The following is a 21,550-nucleotide window of genomic DNA, read 5'->3' on the forward strand; positions in this document are numbered from 1 at the left end:
GAATTATATTCTGGTGTCAGTGGTTGCTCTAAGCTGGTGTGCCTCAGTTACACTATTTTCCCACGCTGAATTATGGGCTCATTTATACATTAGAAAATAATGCTTTATGAGCAGCAGATTAGAAGGAGCTAATAGAAGACAACCAACAGTGGGACATCTCGGGTAAGGTGACATTGAAATTGTAAATCTTTAACCTCTTTGTGTTTGCTCCCTTGAGAAGCACCCCCTTGGACTTTCTGACAAACATGTAGTCATATGACCATGATCTGGTCCCAGATGAAATATTTTGTTTCTGTGTAGTATTGTCCCCTCCAAGGACAGTCTGCAGCTGCATGCTTATCTCTCCCTGGGAAGAAGCAGTCTGTCTGTCCCACACTTATCTTTTCCCAGGCTTTGTTCAAAATGTTTAGAGAAAACACATTGTGCTGTTGAGCTGAAAGCTTATGCACACTACCTTATTGATTAGTAATCGCATTTAATCTAATGGTTTTTGACAAGCTAACTCCACAATTGTTAACGTATTGAATTGCTTAATAATAGAATAGATGTTTAGAGATAGTCGTTCCATTGGAGGGTTAATTTGAAGCGACTTCAAGGATTATAATACCAGGATTATTATTCATGATGGATGGCTGTCGGGGTAAGCAAGGAGTTGGACACATGGCTAAAGAGTGCTGTGGGGAAAAAGAGGTTCCATTTCATGGAAAACTGGTACCAATATTGGGACAGGAAGGAACTGTACCATTGGGATAGATTTCACTTGAACCAGTCTGGGACTCGGGTCAAAATGGACAGCATGAGTGAGGCGGTCACAAGAACTTGAAATGGTAAGTTGGAGGGTGGGCTCGGGTAAAAGGATAGTATGTTTAATAGTTTGAAAACGAATAAAGGAAGAGAGTCGATTAACAATTGTGCATTGGGTACCACAGCCAAGGGGAAAACTAAAAGGATTCAAAGTAACTGAACCAGAGAGAGAAATGATACATTGAGCAAAACATTAGAGGAGAAACACAGACATGGGTGCTTGGTCCAAGTACGTTTTTGTGCCAACAATTGGAGATGAGAACAAATTCAATAAATTACAGCCACTAATTCAGCTTGCAGCATCTAACATAGTTGCCATTACAGAAATTTGCTCAGAACTGGGGACGAACTACATCAGGTTGTAAGATCTCCAGGAAAGAAAGTGAAAATAGCAGAGGGAGAGAAGTAGCCTTAATGACTAAGGATGAATCACTGAAATGATAAGAAAGAGGAAATAAAAAGAGTCAAACAGGCAGTGGAGATGTTATGATTAGAATCAAGAAATAGAAAAAGAATTAAGATTGTAGTGGAAATTGTGTATCGGACCCTTGGTACCTGTGTAATGACAGATAGAATAAATACAGAAATTAGACCAAATATGTATTAAAGGCAGAGTTATTTTAATGGGCGATCTAAACTTTGGGACAAACAGATTAGCGCATGTTTATTTTTTTAAAGTTTATTTATTAGTGTCACAACTAAGCTTATGTAACACTGCAATGAAATTACTGTGAAAATCCCCTAGTCGCCGCACTCCAGTACACTGAGGGAAAGTTTAGCATAGCCAATGTGCCTAACCAGCACATCTTTCGGACTGTGGGAGGAAACCGGAGCACCCATAGGGAACCCACACAGACATGGGGGGAACGTGCAGACTCCGCACATACAGTGACCCAAGCTGGGAATCGAACCGGGTCCCTGGTGCTGTGAGGCAGCAGTGCTAACCACTGTGCCATCTAATGTCAGATAAGTAGTGAATTTCTGGCGTGTTCAGTATAGTTGTCTGCAGCAATATGCCCAAGAACCAACCAAAGGGGCATGCCATAAATTGTGAGAAACCGAGCAGTGTGTGGACAAATATCTCCAAGCAGTCATAATATGATCAAGTTCAACATGGTGTTTAAAGGAGAGAAATGCAAACCAGCTACTAAAATTGTAAATTTAGGTAAAGCTGACTTCAGTGAGATGAGACAAAGGGCAGAAGTCTTCCATGGCTGACGAGGCAGGTTTGAAGGTGGGTTTGGAGGCAAATTTAGAGATTAGATGTCGGGTTGGCAAGCTCATAGTTCCCGCCTTGGCATTTTTGCTGGATATGGCCAAAAAATGACAGCTGAGGACTTTGCTGGGATCTTTCAGGCATCAGAATGGCTTCCCAGTGGATAACCTTGAACCCAGCAGCTCTATGGAAGCAACCCATCAGAGACAGGCTGGATGATAATCAGAGTCAGAGCCTTCATACAATTCCCCATTGACGGAGCTGCAGGGAGGAAAAGGTCACACTCACAGCCCAAACTATTCCTGCAAAGGGGTTTCCGCTCTGCTCCAATGGCCCTTTCGGTTTCATTCCTCTTGATTTTTAAGAACGTTATTAATCCTTCCATTTTGAGACACCCCCGCATTCTCCTTCCTGCATGAATCTCACCCACCTCTCCCAGTGAAGCTGCTAGCCATCCCCAACTTTGGTCCCTCTGCTTGCGTGTCCTCAGTATCAGGAGCACGCCTGCTGTCCTAAGTGGACACAGAGGTAGAAGATTTCACCCAGAGTGTGCACAGTAAACTGGACAAATCTATTAATGAGTAAAACAATAGAAGATCGAGAGGAAGTTTTCAAAAAAGAATTCAATGTGATGCAGAACCAGTTTACATCGCTAAGGGACAGGAGCCCTACTTTCCAGAAAAATACAGCCATGGGCAACTTAAGAGGTATGAGACAACATAAAATTAGAAGAAGTAGACAAAAATGCTAAATATAGCACAGATTCTGGCGAATGCGGAAGATTTGGGCAGCACAGCGGTTAGCACTGCTGCCTCTCAGCGCCAGGGACCTGGGTTCAATTCCCGGCTTGGGTCACTGTCTGTGTGGAGTTTGCACGTTCTCCCTGTGTCTGCGTGGGTTTCCTCCCACAGTCCAAAGATGTGCGGGTAGGTGGATTGGCCATGCTAAATTGCCCATTAGTGTCAGGGGGGCTAGCTAGGGTAAATGCATGGGGTTCCTGGGATAGGGTCTGGGGGGGAATGCAGTCAGTGCAGACTAGATGGGCTGAATGGCCTCGTTCTGCACTGCAGGGATTCTATGATACAAAGTGGCAAAACAGATAATAAGAGCTACAAAAAGGAGCATGAAAAGAAATTTGCAAGTGACAACAAAATACAATATTTACAATTTGAAAGAGTTAATAATCTCACAAGTTTAATAATGATACAAGTTGCACTGCTAAACACAGTCACACAGGAAAACTATGAGAAAACCACAAGTCTTGCTTATTAATACCTCCATTGAATCATGTGTAACTGCAGCTTCTCAGTATCTGTTATAACAAGGAACAATGGACATGGAAGATTGATCTATCATTGATCAGACACATAGCTATCATTCTCATGTCTGAAGGGTGGAAGGTAGTAAAGAAAGAAATACGTGATTGTTGATATAATTAGGTAAACATGTATAGGTAATAATTGGACAACTATACTCTTATGTTATACATTTTTCAATCCCAATTGTTGATAACGAGTGGATATAGATAACTTCTATACAAATGTTCATCTCTGATTGGTATATGTTAATTACTTGTAATTGAATCTGGAAGAATATCTGTTTGTAACTCTAAGAAGTCTCACAAGTTAAAGTCCAACAGGTCTATTTGGTAGCACAAGCCACAAGCTGTTGTGAAGGCCTCACGGCACACGACAGCGCAGAGTCGTTGAGCAGAGACTGATAGCCAAGTTCCGCATGAGGACGGCCTCAACCGGGATCTTGGGTTCATGTCACACTATCTGTAACCCCCACGACTTGCCTGGGCTTGCAAAATCTCACTAGCTGTCCCGGCTGGAGACAATACACATCTCTTTAACCTGTGCTTAACCCTCTCTCCACTCACATTGTCTGTATCTTTAAGACTTGATCACCTGTAAAGACTCGCATTCCAACCATTATTTTGTAAATTGAGTTTGTGTCTTTATATGCCCTGTTTGTGAACAGAACTCCCACTCACGTGATGAAGGGGCAGCGCTCCGAAAACTAGTGGCTTGTGCTACCAAATAAACCTGTTGGACTTTAACCTGGTGTTGTGAGACTTCTTACTGTGCTTATCCCAGTCCAACGCCGGCATCTCCACATTCTGTTGTCAGTTTTGTTTCCAATTGGCTACCTCACCCTGGATCCCGTGCGATTTAGCCTTACGCAACAACCTACCATGCGGTATCTTATCAAAGGCCTTGCTAAAGTCTACGTAGACAACGTCGACTGCACTACCCTCCTCTACCTTCTTGGTTACCCCTGCAAAAAACTCAATCAAATTTGTGAGACCTGATTTTCCACTCACAAAGCTATGCTGACCGTTCCTGATCAGTTCTTGCCTCTCTAAATGCCTGCAGATCCTGTCTCTCAGAATACTTTGTAACAACTTACCCACTACAGACATTAGGCTCACCGATCAGTAGCTTGCAAGCTTTTCCCTGCAGCCCTTCTGAAACAAAGGCACAACATCAAGCACCTCACCTGTGGCTGTCGATGATTCAAATATCTCTGCTAGGGGACCTGCAATTTCCTCCCCAACCTCCCACATGGGATACATTTCAACAAGTCCTGGGCTATCTTTCAAATTGCATCTATTATTCATCCTACAGTGATGGCTTTCCTTGGTATACACGTGCCATATGTTCATATGCCCGATAATTTCTGAAGCAGATGGTCAAATGCTATCTTTAACCATCGCACGATTCTGTTTTTAAAGGTATTGATTTACACTCTATTAATTACATTGGCTTGGTGCCTGCTCCACTTCCTTTCTTCAGGTGTGAGGTGCAATCTTGAGCAGATTGTGAGGTGATTCATTTTGGTAGGACTAATTTAAATGTGGATTACAGGGTCAAAGGTAGGGTTCTGAAGACTGTGGAGGAACAGAGAGATCTTGGGGTTCATATCCACAGATCTCTAAAGGTTGCCACTCAAGTGGATAGAGCTGTGAAGAAGGCCTATAGTGTGTTAGCTTTTATTAACAGGGGGTTGGAGTTTAAGAGCCGTGGGGTTATGCTGCAACTGTACAGGACCTTGGTGAGACCACATTTGGAGTATTGTGTGCAGTACTGGTCACCTCACTATAAGAAGGATGTGGAAGCGCTGGAAAGAGTGCAGAGGAGATTTACCAGGATGCTGCCTGGTTTGGAGGGTAGGTCTTATGAGGAAAGGTTGAGGGAGCTAGGGCTGTTCTCTCTGGAGCGGAGGAGGCTGAGGGGAGACTTAATAGAGGTTTATAAAATGATGAAGGGGATAGATAGAGTGAACGTTCAAAGACTATTTCCTCGGGTGGATGGAGCTATTACAAGGGGGCATAACTATAGGGTTCGTGGTGGGAGATACAGGAAGGATATCAGAGGTAGGTTCTTTACGCAGAGAGTGGTTGGGGTGTGGAATGGACTGCCTGCAGTGATAGTGGAGTCAGACACTTTAGGAACATTTAAGCGGTTATTGGATAGGCACATGGAGCACACCAGGATGATAGGGAGTGGGATAGCTTGCTCTTGGTTTCAGATAAAGCTCGGCACAACATCGTGGGCTGAAGAGCATGTTCTGTGCTGTACTGTTCTATGTTCTATGTAGATTGGGGTGATCAAATAAAACCTGTTCCAAAACAACAAGAGTGCAAAGGGCTGCAGTGACCTGGTATACGGCCGTTTCCCTTCGAGAAATGCTTGGATTGAGTTTGAACTCTGCAGGTCTGGTGCAGCTGAACCCAACGCTGCTGGGATGAGAATGAATTAGTACAAGCCCATTGGCTGCTTTGTTTGTTATCTGAGTTCTGAATGTGCAGGAACTTGTTTTTTTAACCTTGGTGTTTACTCTGTCCTGTGGGAGTGGGCGAGTAGCGTTGTTTGCATTCAACATATTTCTGAGGTGCTCCTGATTATGAAGCAAGAACACATTGTTTCATAGTGATCATCTCCTTAGATGGAAGGTTACTGTAAGTATTCTGAATGTTGAGCTGGACAATTCTTGTGCTTTTCTAGTTATGCCTACCCATGGGTTATAATTTGGGTTAAGGAATTTTTCAAAATTCAATTTGTATTTGCACTGAAGTCTCTCGAGAGACTGATGTACGCGAATAATATAGTGATAAGAACATAAGAACATAAGAAATAGGAGCAGGAGTAGGCCATCTAGCCCCTCGAGCCTGCCCCGCCATTCAATAAGATCATGGCTGATCTGACTTGGATCAGTACCACTTACCCGCCTGATCCCCATAACCCTTAATTCCCTTACCGATCAGGAATCCATCCATCCGCGCTTTAAACATATTCAGCGAGGTAGCCTCCACCACCTCAGTGGGCAGAGAATTCCAGAGATTCACCACCCTCTGGGAGAAGAAGTTCCTCCTCAACTCTGTCTTAAACCGACCCCCCTTTTTTTTGAGGCTGTGTCCTCTAGTTTTAACTTCCTTACTAAGTGGAAAGAATCTCTCCGCCTCCACCCTATCCAGCCCCCGCATTATCTTATAAGTCTCCATAAGATCCCCCCTCAGCCTTCTAAACTCCAACGAGTACAAACCCAATCTCCTCAGCCTCTCCTCATAATCCAAACCCCTCATCTCCGGTATCAACCTGGTGAACCTTCTCTGCACTCCCTCCAATGCCAATATATCCTTCCTCATATAAGGGGACCAATACTGCACACAGTATTCCAGCTGCGGCCTCACCAATGCCCTGTACAGGTGCATCAAGACATCCCTGCTTTTATATTCTATCCCCCTCGCGATATAGGCCAACATCCCATTTGCCTTCTTGATCACCTGTTGTACCTGCAGACTGGGCTTTTGCGTCTCATGCACAAGGACCCCCAGGTCCCTTTGCACGGTAGCATGTTTTAATTTGTTTCCATTGAGATAGTAATCCCATTTGTTATTATTTCCTCCAAAGTGTATAACCTCGCATTTATCAACGTTATACTCCATTTGCCATATCCTCGCCCACTCACTCAGCCTGTCCAAATCTCTCTGCAGATCTTCTCCGTCCTCCACACGATTCACTTTTCCACTTATCTTTGTGTCGTCTGCAAACTTCGTTACCCTACACTCCGTCCCCTCCTCCAGATCATCTATATAAATGGTAAATAGTTGCGGCCCGAGTACCGATCCCTGCGGCACGCCACTAGTTACCTTCCTCCAACCGGAAAAACACCCATTTATTCCGACTCTTTGCTTCCTGTCGGATAGCCAGTCCCCAATCCACTTTAACACACTACCCCCAACTCCGTGTGCCCTAATCTTCTTCAGCAGCCTTTTATGGGGCACCTTATCAAACGCCTTTTGGAAATCCAAAACACCGCATCCACCGGTTCTCCTCCATCAACTGCCCTAGTCACATCTTCATAAAAATCCAACATGTTCGTCAAGCACGACTTTCCCCTCATGAATCCATGCTGCGTCTGATTGATCGAACCATTTCTATCCAGATGCCCTGCTATCTCCTCTTTAGTAATGGATTCCAGCATTTTCCCTACTACAGACGTTAAGCTGACCGGCCTATAGTTACCCGCCTTTTGTCTCCTTCCTTTTTTAAACAGCGGCGTAACATTAGCCATTTTCCAATCAACCGGCACTACCCCAGAATGCAACGAGTTTTGATAAATAATCACTAACGCATCCACTATTACCTCTGACATTTCTTTCAATACCCTGGGATGCATTCCATCCGGACCCGGGGACTTGTCCACCTTCAGTCCCATTAGTCTACCCAGCACTGCCTCTCTGGTAACATTAATTGTATTAAGTATTTCTCCTGCTGCCAACCCTCTATCGTTAATATTTGGCAAACTATTTGTGTCCTCCACCGTGAAGACCGACACAAAAAACTTATTTAAAGACTCAGCCATATCCTCATTTCCCACTATTAACTCCCCCCTCTCGTCCTCCAAGGGTCCAACATTCACTCTAGCCACTCTATTCCTTTTTATATATTTATAAAAACTTTTACTATCATTTTTTATATTAATTGCTAGCCTAGCTTCATAGTCTATCCTTCCTTTCTTTATCGCTTTCTTAGTCTCTCTTTGTTGTTTCTTAAATTTTTCCCAATCACTTGGTTCTCCACTATTTTTGGCCACTCTGTACGCAGCTGTTTTTATTTTAATGCTCTCCTTTATTTCCTTCGTTATCCACGGCTGGTTCTCCCTTTTCTAACAATCCTTGTTTTTTGCTGGAATATATTTTTGCTGAGAACTGAAAAGGATCTCCTTAAAAATCCTCCACTGTTCCTCAGCTATCCTACCTGCCAGCCTGCTCTCCCAGTCTACCTTAGCCAATTCATCCCTCATCCTATCATATTTCCCTCTGTTCAAACAGAGGACACTGGTTTGGGACCAAACTTTCTCCTCTTCCATCTGAATCAGAAATTCGACCATATTGTGGTCACGAGACCCAAGAGGGTCCTTCACAATAAGATCCTTAATTCTACCTACCTCGTTACACAATACCAGATCCAAAATAGCTCGTTCCCTCGTCGGTTTGTAACATGCTGTTCAAGGAAACTATCCCGACAGCATTCTAAGAACTCTTCCTCCATTCCACCCTTACCGACTTGAGTCTGCCAGTCAATGTGCATGTTGAAGTCCCCCATGATTATTGCCGTTCCGTTTTTACACGCATCCCTTATCTGCTTGTTTATAGCCCTCCCTACCTCAACATTATTATTTGGGGGCCTATATACCACACCTACTAGTGTCTTTCTCCCTCTACTATTCCTCATCTCTACCCATAATGATTCCACGTTTTGTTCCTCAGAGCCTATGTCATCCCTCAGTACTACCCTGATATTATCTCTTATTAATAGCGCGACCCCACCACCTTTTCCTTCCTGTCTATTCTTCCTAAACATGATGAATAATAAGGTACAGTAAGAAGTCTCACCTTCGCTCACCTGATGAAGGAGCAGTGCTCCGAAAGCTCGTGATCCCAAATAAACCTGTTGGACTTTACCCTGGTGTTGTGAAACTTCTTACTGTGCTTACCCCAGTCCAATGCAGGCATCTCCACATCATGAGTAATAAGGTAGTAGCTGTGAAATGGTTGTGGATTGGAAGGATATGTGAAGGGAGGGTTAAGAATTGCAACAATGCTTTTGGTACAGGAAGTGGGTATACAAGGCTTAAAAGTTCAGTTTTTTTGTAAACTCGCAGGTCTTTATGATTCAGTTATAATCATGCAGCAAATTTACCATGTGCAGGGCTGGAGGAAACAGGTAATTGTGCTTATTTATAGCAGCACAAGTCACTTGGCTAATTTCTCATTCTTGCTTCAATTCAGGAGCCAACAACAGTTTGTAAGTTTGTACTTGTTAGGGTGCTGCTGGCCGTAAATCCTGTAAATGTTCACCATGAGCCCTATCTTGGTGTGGTGACCAGAGCTGAACACAACACTCCCAATGCGGTCTAACCAGTCCATTTTAATAGCTTTAACATGACCTCAACATTCTTGCCTGCTTTAGAAACTAACACAACCCTTCCTGTAATTCATAGCATTAAAAAAAATGTTTTGATCCCTGTACCAATTTACCTCCATTCATTGTATTCTTATGACCCAGTTTTATTTTTGGATCAATGTGCATCACTTCATGTTACTTAATATTAGATTTGATTTGACATTTCTTTACCCAGTTGCATAACCGATCAATATCCCACTGCTAAGCTGTTAACCTTTCTCTTTCTTAATATCAGCACGTTTGACAAGGTTTTCCTTTCTCAGTTTTTTAATATAAATTTATCGCTAATTGCTATGCAACTCTGAAACAGAAATCGATCAGATGTAATTAAATTTTGCTCTTGCTGCACCCAAGCTTGGACCAATCCATTGATACCTGTTGTTTTAAGTTTTTTAGCAGTAGTGCATCCTGTAAATGTATAAGTTATACTTGAGCTTTTGCTTTTCTCGCTTGCTCTCATTTTGCGTAGAAATAGCTTTGCACCTGTGTAGGCGGTTCACTCCGGGTCTTTACTAATAGTGCTTTCCTACTGCTGTCTAGCCCTGCCTGTGCACCATCTATTCACTCAACAATACTTTGTACGTATTTTTCTGCTGGTGTTGCTGCCACTGCTGCTGCTGCTGCTGCCATCACCGCCATTGCTGCCATTGCTGCTCGCAGTAAGTAATGAGCTGCTTAAGAATTTGTTTATTTCAAAGTCGATCTTTAACCTGAGTTGTTTGGTTTAATTTTGTGTTTTTTTTAAAACTAACGTGGCAGTGGTTGAATTGGTTTAGTGTGAAATGGGCTTCCAGTGAAACAGCACAACATTTTTGTGGCTTTTTCTTTTCTTTGGAAGGTTCCCTTCCCTGAAGGGTTTGAATGAATCTGATCAATTTCTGTGACAATCCAACATCATTCTTGGTCATTGATTTGTTTTTCCTGATGCCAGTTCATAAATTTCCAGACCAATTAAATTTCATTTCAGAGCTCCCCCTGGGATTTCTACTCTCTTTTTCACTGTAGCTATCAGTACGCGGGCTAGGGAAGGTATCCAGTGACCATGGTTCACATTCCTGATCGCTATTCTTTGAACAGTGTGGGTGCCCACCTGTGTGAATGCTGGATAAGAACAGGCTTTCTTATCATGTCTTTCACAGTCCTGAATATCAGGTCCAATGGCACGTTCTTCGCTTGAATTTCTCAGCTAATTGTTCCATGTACTGCAGGCAGTTTTTTTTTTCAGATTTATAGATTTTCCAATCTATCTCTGGTGAACTGAAGTAATCTCTGATACCTGTTTTGTACATGCTTCCCTTATTTGACTACACCCATAACAGCTGTATTTGTCCCTGTCAATGCAAATATTATTGGAATGAAATGTTCTTGGTATCCTCTCTTATATTAATGTAGTGATGAATAGCAGATGCTCACAGTAAGGTTTCTTCCCCTCATGTCTCTTGCCCTTATCCACAGAGTTACCCAGATCCACACCCTGAATCTAGAGAAGTATTTCTCCATTATGTTTCAGAAATTGGGTTTGTTAGCTTCTCCAACTTTCTCCTCCCTAATTCCTGAAGGTCATGACTGATGTCAGGATGTATTTATTCCATTGCTGCCAGAAACACTTCAGTGTGTGCCAAGAGACTGTTCTTCAGGTGTACAAATGAAAAGTGGCTATCAGCAAGTTTGGTCAGCCTTTGGGAAGTGCCACTCCCAAATGTGATCCTGTCTCAGCTGACATCCAAACCTCTGCTTTCCAACACTCATTAGTATTGACTGGCAGTGTAACTCGTTGTTGACTTCTCATCCTGGTCTGACCCAGAGGGACGTGGGACCCAATCGAAGCAACCCTTCGTCCCCATCACAGTTGCATTGGCTGAACATTGGTTAATTCAACATGGACCAGGGAATTGAACCTGCAGTCTTCCTTTTGTCCGTGATATTGATGCTTTCTTTTAATGACTGTATATTTTTGTTTGATTCTAGGCGATTCTGATCTGCTAGCAGTCCAACATGGTGGTGAAAAGAGGGACAGTCACACATATGAAGATGGCAATGTTGAGTCGACTCCAGAAAAGTAAGATATGCGATCCTGTAAATTATCGTTATAAAATTAGTGAACATTCATTGTGAATTAAATAATTGAATTTCAGTTTTAGCTCTTTTTGAATATCTAAGCATAGAAATTAGTGCTTGCGTGTTAGCACGTCAATACTAAATATGTTTTAATCGCAGTTAAGTTGGTTGGTACTTTCATTAAACAATAAATTAAGTAATTGATTTGATGCAATTCTGTTAAGCATTGTAGACCAATGCTGCATCTTGCAAAGTGTAGCCTGTCGTATCTAGCACTTTTCTAACCGCACATTTCCACTCTTCATAGATATCCCTCTGACATGGAATCATGCTCTGAGTCCTCTGCCAGTTGCTCTGCACGTCCTTCTGCTATAAGGTGTGTGAGAAACAAGCAAGGGTCTTGAATGTAGTTGGTGAAGATATTTATGCTGCTTTCTCTAGGAGGTTTCATTTTAGGCTGTTTTGCAATACTGGTCTGGCATGTTTAATTGAGTATCTCCACATCATGTTTTATTGACACATCACTCGTGTGCTCATTTTCTTTTCATTCAGTCTCATTTTCTTCCTGTTGTTTCTTTTTCATAAAATTTGACGAAGAGTGGTGACAGCAGGAGGGTGTCATCCAGCCACGTGTTGAATGTTGTAATGATTGAAAATCAACGTGCAACAACAGTGATATTGCAGTTCTCCTGAAGCTAAACCCACTGTGTTGATTGCAGTACTGTAGGGTGGTGTAACCTAATCCACAGTGCAGTGCTGATAGAAGTACCTCAGACAAAGTGGGGCTTCCCCCAATGGAATTAGTTGAGCACCATGGTAGGTAGCACACTTAGCAACTCAGCCTTCAGAGAGAGAGCCGAATATTTTTTAAGGGAACATTAAAGCAGCAGACATTTCTTGTGGAAGACTTGCAATTTCTGGAAATTCAGGTGAAAGTGCCTTTTAATGTTATTTTACTGGAAGTTTGTATAGCGGTGCTTACTTCATGTACCTTTGTCTTCAGGCTCTATGTGTTAAGGGTGCCAGAGACATTGAACATGCATTATTCAAATGACTGATTTGCCATAAGTTGTGTACCAACGATACTGATGTGATCCGTTTTAATTTTCAGTATCCTAATCCCATAGGCCACAAAAAATGGCCTGATAATATCTTCTTACTTTTCATAATGAAGACAACAGCGATGTTTTCACTCCAGTTGTGTGTTCTGTTTTAAAAAGAATACTTAAAGAAAACTGGGATGGCTAGAAATCTGTTATGAGTGCTTTAATCTATTATTTCTTGGATTTCAGCACAGGAACTCACTCGGCTGTTGAGTAACTGAAGTGTAGGAATAGCTGATTATCCCGGTGTTGTTCCATGATTTACATTCGGCAGAGCAGAATGTATGCATTGCTCTCACCTGTGACAAATAGCAAATCCTATAATTAGGTAGATTATTCACATTGTCTGGAAGGAGCAGGCTTCAGAAACCAAACGATGCTTCTCCTGGTCATGGAGTCATAGAGGTTTACAGCATGGAAACAGGCTCTTCGGCCCAACTTGGCCATGCCACCCTTTTTTTTAAACCCTGAAGCTAGTCCCAATTGCCCGCATTTGGCCCATATCCCTCTATACCCATTGTACTCATGTAACTGTCTAAATGCTTTTTAAAAGACAAAATTGTACCCGCCTCTACTACTACCTCTGGCAGCTTGTTCCAGACACTCACCACCCTGTGTGCAAAAGAATTGCCCCCCTGGACACTTTTGTATCTCTCTCCTCTCACCTTAAACCTCTGCCCTCTAGTTTTAGACTCCCCTACCTTTGGGAAAAGATATTGACTATCTAGCTGATCTATGCCCCTCATTATTTTATAGACCTCTATAAGATCACCCCTCAGCCTTCTACGCTCCAGAGAAAAAAGTCCCAGTCTATTCAGCCTCTCCTTATAACTCAAACCATCAAGTCCCGGTAGCATCCCAGTAAATATTTTCTGCACTCTTTCTAATTTCATAATATTTCTATAATAGGGTGACCAGAACTGTACACAGTATTCCAAGTGTGGCCTTACCAATGTCTTGTACAACTTCAACAAGACGTCCTAACTCCTGTATTCAATCTTCTGACCGATGAAACCAAGCATGCCGAATGCCTTCTTCACCACTCTGTCCACCTGTGACTCCACTTTCAAGGAGCTATGAACATGTACCCCTAGATCTCTGTTCTGCAACTCTCCCCAACGCCCTACCATTAACTGAGTAAGTCCCGCCCTGGTTCAATCTACCAAAATGCATCACCTCGCATTTATCTAAATTAATTTCCATCTGCCATTCGTCAGCCCACTGGCCCAATTGATCAAGATCCCGTTGCAATCCGAGATAACCTTCTTCTCTGTCCATTATGTCACCAATCTTGGTGTCATCTGTAAACTTACTAACCATGCCTCCTAAATTCTCATCCAAATCATTAATATAAATGACAAATAACAGTGGACCCAGCACTGATCCCTGAGGCACAGCGCTGGTCACAGGCCTCCAGTTTGAAAAACAACCCTCCACGACCACCCTCTGGCTTCTGTCATCAAGCCAATTTTGTATCTATTTAGCTACTTCACCCTGGATCCCATGAAATTTAACCTTATGCAGCAATTTACCATGCGGTACCTGGTCAATATTCATTACTCACCAAACATCATGCAATTTGATTATCTAGTCTTGATTGTATTACTGTTTGTGGGACTTTGCTGTGCACAGATTGGCTGGTGTATTTCCTTAGGGCAGCATGGTGGCACAGTGGTTAGCACTGCTGCCTCACAGTGCCTGGGATCCGGGTTCGATTCCTGGCTTGGGTCACTGACTGTGTGGAATCTGCACATTCTCCCCGTGTCTACCTGGGTTTCCTCCGGGTGCTCTGGTTCCCTCCTACAATGCAAAGACCTGCTGGTTAGGTGCATTGACCCGAATAGGCACCGGAATGTGGCGACTAGGGGAATTTCACAGTAACTTCATTGCAGTGTTAATGTAAGCCTACTTGGGACTAATAAATAAACTTTAACTTTACATTACGCCATGTGGCTACATTTCCAAAGCATTTAATTGGCTGTAAATCACGACGAGACATTGTGAAAGGCACACAAATGCAGCTCCTTCCCTCCAACAAAGCACTCCATACCGGGACCTTTTTAAGTAGTTTAGAATCAAGTGTGTGCGAATGCTGCTTGCACGTTGTTTCTGAAAGCTTTTCCTGTCAGTTAGCACATTCACTAGCACATCACTTTTAATTTATCACTCATCTGCCTGAGGAAGTTACCAAGTTATTATAGTAACAAGATAGACTTGGCATGCATTCCACACCACAGTTACTGGAATTGCTTAAGATTAGGATCTGAAATAAGACATTACCCCAACTTTTATCTGTCCACTTTATGTATTTTTGAAAAACAACTTGCATTTATATAACACCTTTAACTGAATAAAACATCCCAAGGTGCTTCACAAGAGCATATAAAGAGGTATAAGGCCAGAAGCTTAAGTCAAAGAGATCAGTTTTATGGGACATCTTAGAAGTGGAAAAAGAGAAAGGTAAATGAATTGGTGGCACAAATTATCACGAATGAGTATGATGTAGTGGCCATTGCAGACTCATGGTTGCAGGGTGGTCACAACTCAGAGTTAAATATCCAGGGGTATCAGATTATTCGGAAAGACAGACAGGAAGATAAGGGAGATGATGTAGCTCTGATATTCAAGGATGACATCAGGGCGGTAGGGATGATTTAGGTTCTATGGAGAAAAATGTTGAATCCATTTGAGTGGAAATTAAAAATAGTAAAGAGAAAAAGTCACTGATAGGCGTAATCTATAGGCCACCAAATAATAACATCCCGGGGTGGGCAATAAACAAAAATTTAACTGATGCATGTAAAAATGGTACGGCAATTATCATGGGGGATTTTAATCTACATGTTGATTGGTCAAACCAGGGCGGTCAAGGAAGCCTTGAGGAGGAGTTCTTAGAACGTATCCGTGATAGTTTCCTCAAACAATATGTAATGGAACCTGCAAGGGAGCAAGCTATCCTAGATCTGGTCCTGTGAAATGATTCCTGATGAAGTACTTAGAGACATTATGTGAATGTTAGTCTTTATGTTGGCCTGTATTCCAAACCATAAGCTGAATACATCATCCACATATCTTGCCCATTTAGTCATTTTACTGGACAGACTTTATATTAATAGTGCAATTCAATTAAATTCAAAAATTCTTAGGTTCTTGTAGTGATCAAATTTAAAATCCTGGATCCCAGGAGATATTTTGTTGAATTTCTTTTTCTTCATAGCAAATAATTTCATCACCAAGCTTGAAATCAATTTCTTTATCCAAGCTGAGGCCACATTTCAGCCCTGTCTTCACAACTGAGACATCGTCCTTGAGATGTTTGAGAGACGTGAGGAAACCTGTCCACAAAATATGTTAATCGCGGATGAGGTTAAACTTCATCTTTCTGTGCAGTTGACCCTTCTGAACTCTGCACCCTGCTACAGCAACTTTCGGAATGATAAAGGAAAAGGACCAGTCACCACAGCTATTATCCAACATGGAACATTAACTAAAGGTTGTGTCCTGGTGGCAGGAAAGAGCTGGGCTAAGGTACGGTTAATGTTTGATGAGAATAATAAGCCAATGAAAGCTGCTGGACCAAGTACCCCAGTGGAGATAGTTGGTTGGAAGGAACTTCCATCTGCTGGAGATGAAATTCTTGAAGTGGAATCAGAGCAAAGGGCCAGAGAGGTTTTAGATTGGAGGAAGTATGTTGAGTCACAAGAAAAAAATAAACAAGATCTTGAGGTGATTGAAGCAAAACAGAAGGAACACCATGAGATGTACAAAAAGGAGCGGGAAAGCTTTAGTAGCTTGAACTGGAGACAAAGAAAATCTGCAATGTACAAGGCCAATAAACATCTAATGGCAACAAGGCCGAAAGAGAAGAATGACATGGATGAGCTTTCACTTCCAATAATAGTAAAAGGTGATGTTGATGGCTCAGTAGAAGCCATTCTAAATATCCTAGATAGTTATGATGCTGATGAAGAGTGTAAACTCAAAGTGATTCACTTTGGTGTTGGCGATATCAGTGAAAATGATATTGTCTCAACAGAGATTTTTTCAGGTCTAGTTTATGGTTTTAATGTAAATGTCAGCAAAGAAGTACAACAGATGGCTACCAAGGGAGGAGTAAAAATCAAATTGCATAGGGTTATCTACAAGCTTATTGATAACCTCAAGGCTGAACTGAGTGACAAGTTGCCACCAACACTTGAAGAAAATATTACAGGAGAGGCATCTGCGTTGGCAGTCTTCTATGTGACAGTAGGGAAAAAGAAAGTTGCTGTAGCAGGGTGCAGAGTTCAGAAGGGTCAACTGCACAGAAAGATGAAGTTTAACCTCATCCGCGATCAACATAATTTTTGGACAGGTTTCCCCACGTCTCTCAAACATCTCAAGGACGATGTCTCAGTTGTGAAGACAGGGCTGGAATGTGGCCTCAGCTTGGATAAAGAAATTGATTTCAAGCTTGGTGATGAAATTATTTGCTATGAAGAAAAAGAAATTCAACAAAATATCTCCTGGGATCCAGGATTTTAAATTTGATCACTACAAGAACCAAAGAATTTTTGAATTTAATTGAATTGCACTATTAATATAAAGTCTGTCCAGTAAAATGACTAAATGGGCAAGATATGTGGATGATGCATTCAGCTTATGGTTTGGAATACAGGCCAACATAAAGACTAACATTCACATAATGTCTCTAAGTACTTCATCAGGAATTGTTTTGAAAGATGGTGAATGTTATTCACTGGATCCATGCAGAAGTCATTTTGAACATAACCTGTGTAATGAGACAGGAATAATTAATGATCTCATAGTCAGGGATCCTCTCAGAAGAAGCGATCACAGTATGGTTGAATTTAAAGTACAGATGGAGGGTGAGAAGGTAAAATCTAATACCAGTGTCTTGTGCTTAAACAAAGGAGACCACAATGGGATGAGGTTGGAGTTAGCTAAGGTAGACTGGGAGCAAAAACGTTATGGTGGGACAATTGAGGAACAGAGGACTTGCAAAGCGATTTTTCACAGTGCTCAACAGAAGTATATACCAGTGATAAGGAAGGACTGTAGAAAAGGTAATCATGATGTGGAGATGCCGGCGTTGGACTGGGGTAAACACAGTAAGAGTTTTAACAACACCAGGCTAAAGTCCAACAGGTTTATTTGGTGGCAAATACCATTAGCTTTCGGAGCGCCGCTCCTTCGTCAGATGGTTCATCTGACGAAGGAGCAGCGCTCCGAAAGCTAATGGTATTTGCCACCAAATAAACCTGTTGGACTTTAGCCTGGTGTTGTTAAAACTCTTACTGTGAAAAGGTAATCAGCCATGGATATCTAAGGAAATAAAGAAGGGTTTAAAATTTAAAGATAATGCATATCAAGTGGCAAAGGTTAGTGGGAAACTAGAGGATTGGGTAACGTTTAAAGGTCAACAGAAAGCCATGAAAAAAGCTATAAAGAAAAGTAAGATAGAGTATGAGAATAAACTAGCTCAGAATATAAAAACATAGCAAAAGTTTCTACAAATATATAAATGAAAAAGATAAGGTAAACATTGGTCCTTTAGAGGATGAGAAGGGGGATTTAATAACTGGAACTGAGGAAATGGCCGAGGCATTGGACAGGTATTTTGTGTCGGTCTTCACAATGGAAGACACAAACAACATGCCAAAAATTGATGACAAGAAAGCTATGGCCGGTGAGAACCTAGAAACTATCATTATCACTAAAGAGGTAGTGTTGTGCTAGCTAATGGGGCAAAAGGTAGACAAGTCTTCTGGCCCTGATGGAATGCATCTCAGGGTACTAAAAGAGATGGCGGGGGAAATAGTAAATGCGCTCGTGGTAATTATTCGCTGGACTCTGAGGCAGTTGCGATTCTGGGGCAGTTCCGGCAGATTGGAAAACAGCAAATGTGACGCCACTATTTAAGAAGGCGGTACACAAAAGGCGGATAACTATAGGCTGGTTAGCTTAACTTCTGTAGTGGGGAAAATGCTTGAATCTATCATCAAGGAAGAAATAGCGAGACATCTCCATAGAAATTGTCCCATTGGGCAGACGCAGCATGGGTTCATAAAAGGCAGGTCATGTTTAACTAATTAACTGGAACTCTTTGAAGACATTACGAGCGTGGTGGACAAAGGGAACTGGTGGATGTGGTGTATCTGGATTTCCTGAAGGCATTCGACAAGGTGCCTCACAAAAGGCTGCTGCATAAGAGAAAGTTAGTGATATTTGGGTTTGCAGTACCGAACAAAGATTTTAAATGAGAGTTGTGAAGGTTGGAACAAGATGAGATGCTTAAAGGCGAAGTTGCTCGAGGGGTCGGGAGACAGGCCAAGATTAGGTTTGCAGATGAGTGCTATGTTACCGGCATGATGGTTTGAGCAGAGCGGGTGATGGAATGTACAACCAGGCAGGGAAGTTTCAATTAGGGGAAAGGTGTCATTATCCTTCAGCCATATATCAGTCAAGGTCAATATGTGATCATCAACAATGAGCTTGTGGATGGTAAAGGATTTATTGTTGTTGTTGGAGGTGATTACATGGAACTACAAAATGGAAACAGGTCATTTGGCCCAGCCAGACTGTGTTGGTGTTTATCTTCCACATGAGCAATTCCATGGGTCTGCTGTGCTTCTATTTCCATTTATTCCCTTTTCCTTCAACTACCTATCTCACCAAGTCTTAAATATTGACCTATCCTCTACTTTTAATTACTATGCTATTTCATTTCATGGCCTCCCAACTATGTGTTAAGATAATTCGCCTGTCCCATGTTCTAATGTCTTGCATTTAATTTTATAGCATATGTCTCCATCACTGAAAATAGTCTATTTCTATCAATTCTGTTCCATCCCTTCATTTCCTTTTTCAAATGAAAACGGCCCCAATTTTTCAAGAATTTCTTTATATCTGTATGTATAGTTAATTCCCCAGATCAGACCGTGTGTGTTGTACCTTTTCTGTTGTCTTGCCTTTTTTCCTAGTGTGGAGTCCAGAATGGCACAACTATTCCAACTGTGATTTCATAAGTTTTATATAGATTCACCATTCATCTCAATGTTTATATTCCATACCCTGAGACACTAAAAATGGTAAAAATGTTTGTTTGTGATTCAAGGCCTGATAAAATGAAGCCTGACATAACAGATGACATGGTCCGCAATGCCAACGTGCTGGCTACAAACAAAGCCCAAATCCTCATGATGCCACAGTTTGGCCTGCGTGACAATCTGATCAAATCAGAGTTGCTGAAGCAAGAAGAGAAGTACACTTATATCAGAAACTATAGGTTAGTTTAAATTTAAATATTTATTCTCTAAATATCTAGCTTTGCTTAAGCCTGTATTGAAACCAGTTGTATCTAGAGAAACATCGGTCCAGATTCTGCTGAATTGAATGTCAAATGTAGACTGAGTGATCATGTAAGAACATGATGACGTGGCTACATCAGAGGTCACGGGGCAGGAGCGTGGGAGTTATCCTCGGGATCTCAGGCAGAGTACAAAGCTGTTGAGCTTAGGGATAAAATACCTTTGGAAGTCCTTGATATCGGTGATTTGAGGAACCCACAACATTCTACATGGTATCAGGACTGCAGGTGGCACAAGACTTTGTTGCATTGACCCACACTCTTCAAAGAAAATATTGCGGATAGTTTTGAAAAGTTCCTGAAGGACTGATGTACTTACTGCGGTGCTGCACGCTCAGACAAGTCAAGAAAGGTACATGATTTTACCTATAAAATCTCCCAAGGCCGTTGAAAAATTCGAGTCGTTTGTCTTCCAGACAGAGGAGGAAAAGGAAGACTCTGGGATAATGCTGAATCAATTTGAGAACATTTGCCACCTGGTAAAACATCTAACCCTTGATAGACATGCATTCAATTCCATGAACCAGAAAGCAGATGAATCAACACCGTCTTACACAACCACCCTAAAAATATTGGCAAAGAAGTGTGTGTTCGGAAATTCTCACTGAAGACCTAATCGGATCGAATAGTTTGTGTAATATATAGCGAATAGTCTGCAAGCAGTTGCTGTGAGGAAAAAGCTTAATGTTATAATAAGCAGCTATCAATATGAAATGAAAAAGAGATTTTAGGCAGGAAACTCAGATATTTGTAGCACAGGGTGTGCCCTGTTCCAACTGCAGCTGGACTTTAACCTGGTGATGTAAGACTTCTTACTGTGTTCACCCCAGTCCAACGCCGGCATCTCCACATCATGGCTACCATCGACACCGCAAACTGCCGGCTCCAAGTGGAGAGGATCTCCAAGAAGATCGCGCATATCGACACAGAAGGTTGGACTTTAACCTGGTGTTGTGAGACTTCTTACTGTGTTCACCCCAGTCCAACGCCGGCATCTCCACATCCCAACTGCAGCAGCCAGCACTCACCAAACAGAACAGCTTGTTTTGTATATGGTGAACGATGCAATAAATGTGGGAAGTGGAACCATTTTGCTAAATGCCGCAGATCCAAACCACAGCAGCCCTCAGCAACATGGCAGCAGCTCAATCCTCCAGGGCTAGGAGACTCAGTAAGGTGAATCAATTGGAGTTCAACTAAGCAGTCAACCTACAGAACCTCCAACAACACTCCATTGTGACAGAGGTCTTCACCACTCTTAACATAATTAACAGTAATGCCAGACTTAAAGTCAAGATTAATACTGGAACAAAGGGTAATGTACTATCCACCCAATGGCTATAGGAAGTAGATCTATGTGCTGTATCAGATCCCAGCAGCGAGGCATACCTTATGGCTTATGGTAGACAGACGATCCACACTGAAGGTATAGCAAACCACCACTGCATGCCAGGAAATTTCAAGTTCCATACATTCCATTCCATACCAGAATGTAAAACCTTTGCTAGGGCTTCAGGACAGCATT

General features: G+C 42.1%; 1 protein-coding gene and 1 pseudogene across 6 annotated transcripts in view; both read left to right on the plus strand.

The window, feature by feature from the left end:
- The window catches only part of inpp5b (inositol polyphosphate-5-phosphatase B), a 140,943-nt gene that overhangs the window by 64,588 nt on the left and 54,805 nt on the right, over window positions 1-21,550 (plus strand). For 3 of the 6 annotated variants that reach the window (XM_078237763.1, XM_078237765.1, XM_078237766.1), the window contains 3 exons: window positions 11,464-11,554; window positions 11,861-11,929; window positions 19,774-19,944. In XM_078237763.1, the coding sequence (XP_078093889.1) occupies window positions 11,464-11,554; window positions 11,861-11,929; window positions 19,774-19,944 (331 nt within the window). Of the gene's footprint in view, window positions 1-10,048; window positions 10,155-11,463; window positions 11,555-11,860; window positions 11,930-19,773; window positions 19,945-21,550 lie in introns of those variants that run through there. The other 3 variants (XM_078237764.1, XM_078237767.1, XM_078237768.1) reach the window with 2 other exon arrangements.
- On the plus strand, window positions 15,969-17,401 carry LOC144509474 (translation initiation factor IF-2, mitochondrial pseudogene; annotated as a pseudogene).

This window comes from Mustelus asterias, chromosome 21 (genome assembly GCF_964213995.1).
Source record: "Mustelus asterias chromosome 21, sMusAst1.hap1.1, whole genome shotgun sequence".
NCBI classification, from domain to species: Eukaryota; Metazoa; Chordata; class Chondrichthyes; order Carcharhiniformes; family Triakidae; genus Mustelus; species Mustelus asterias.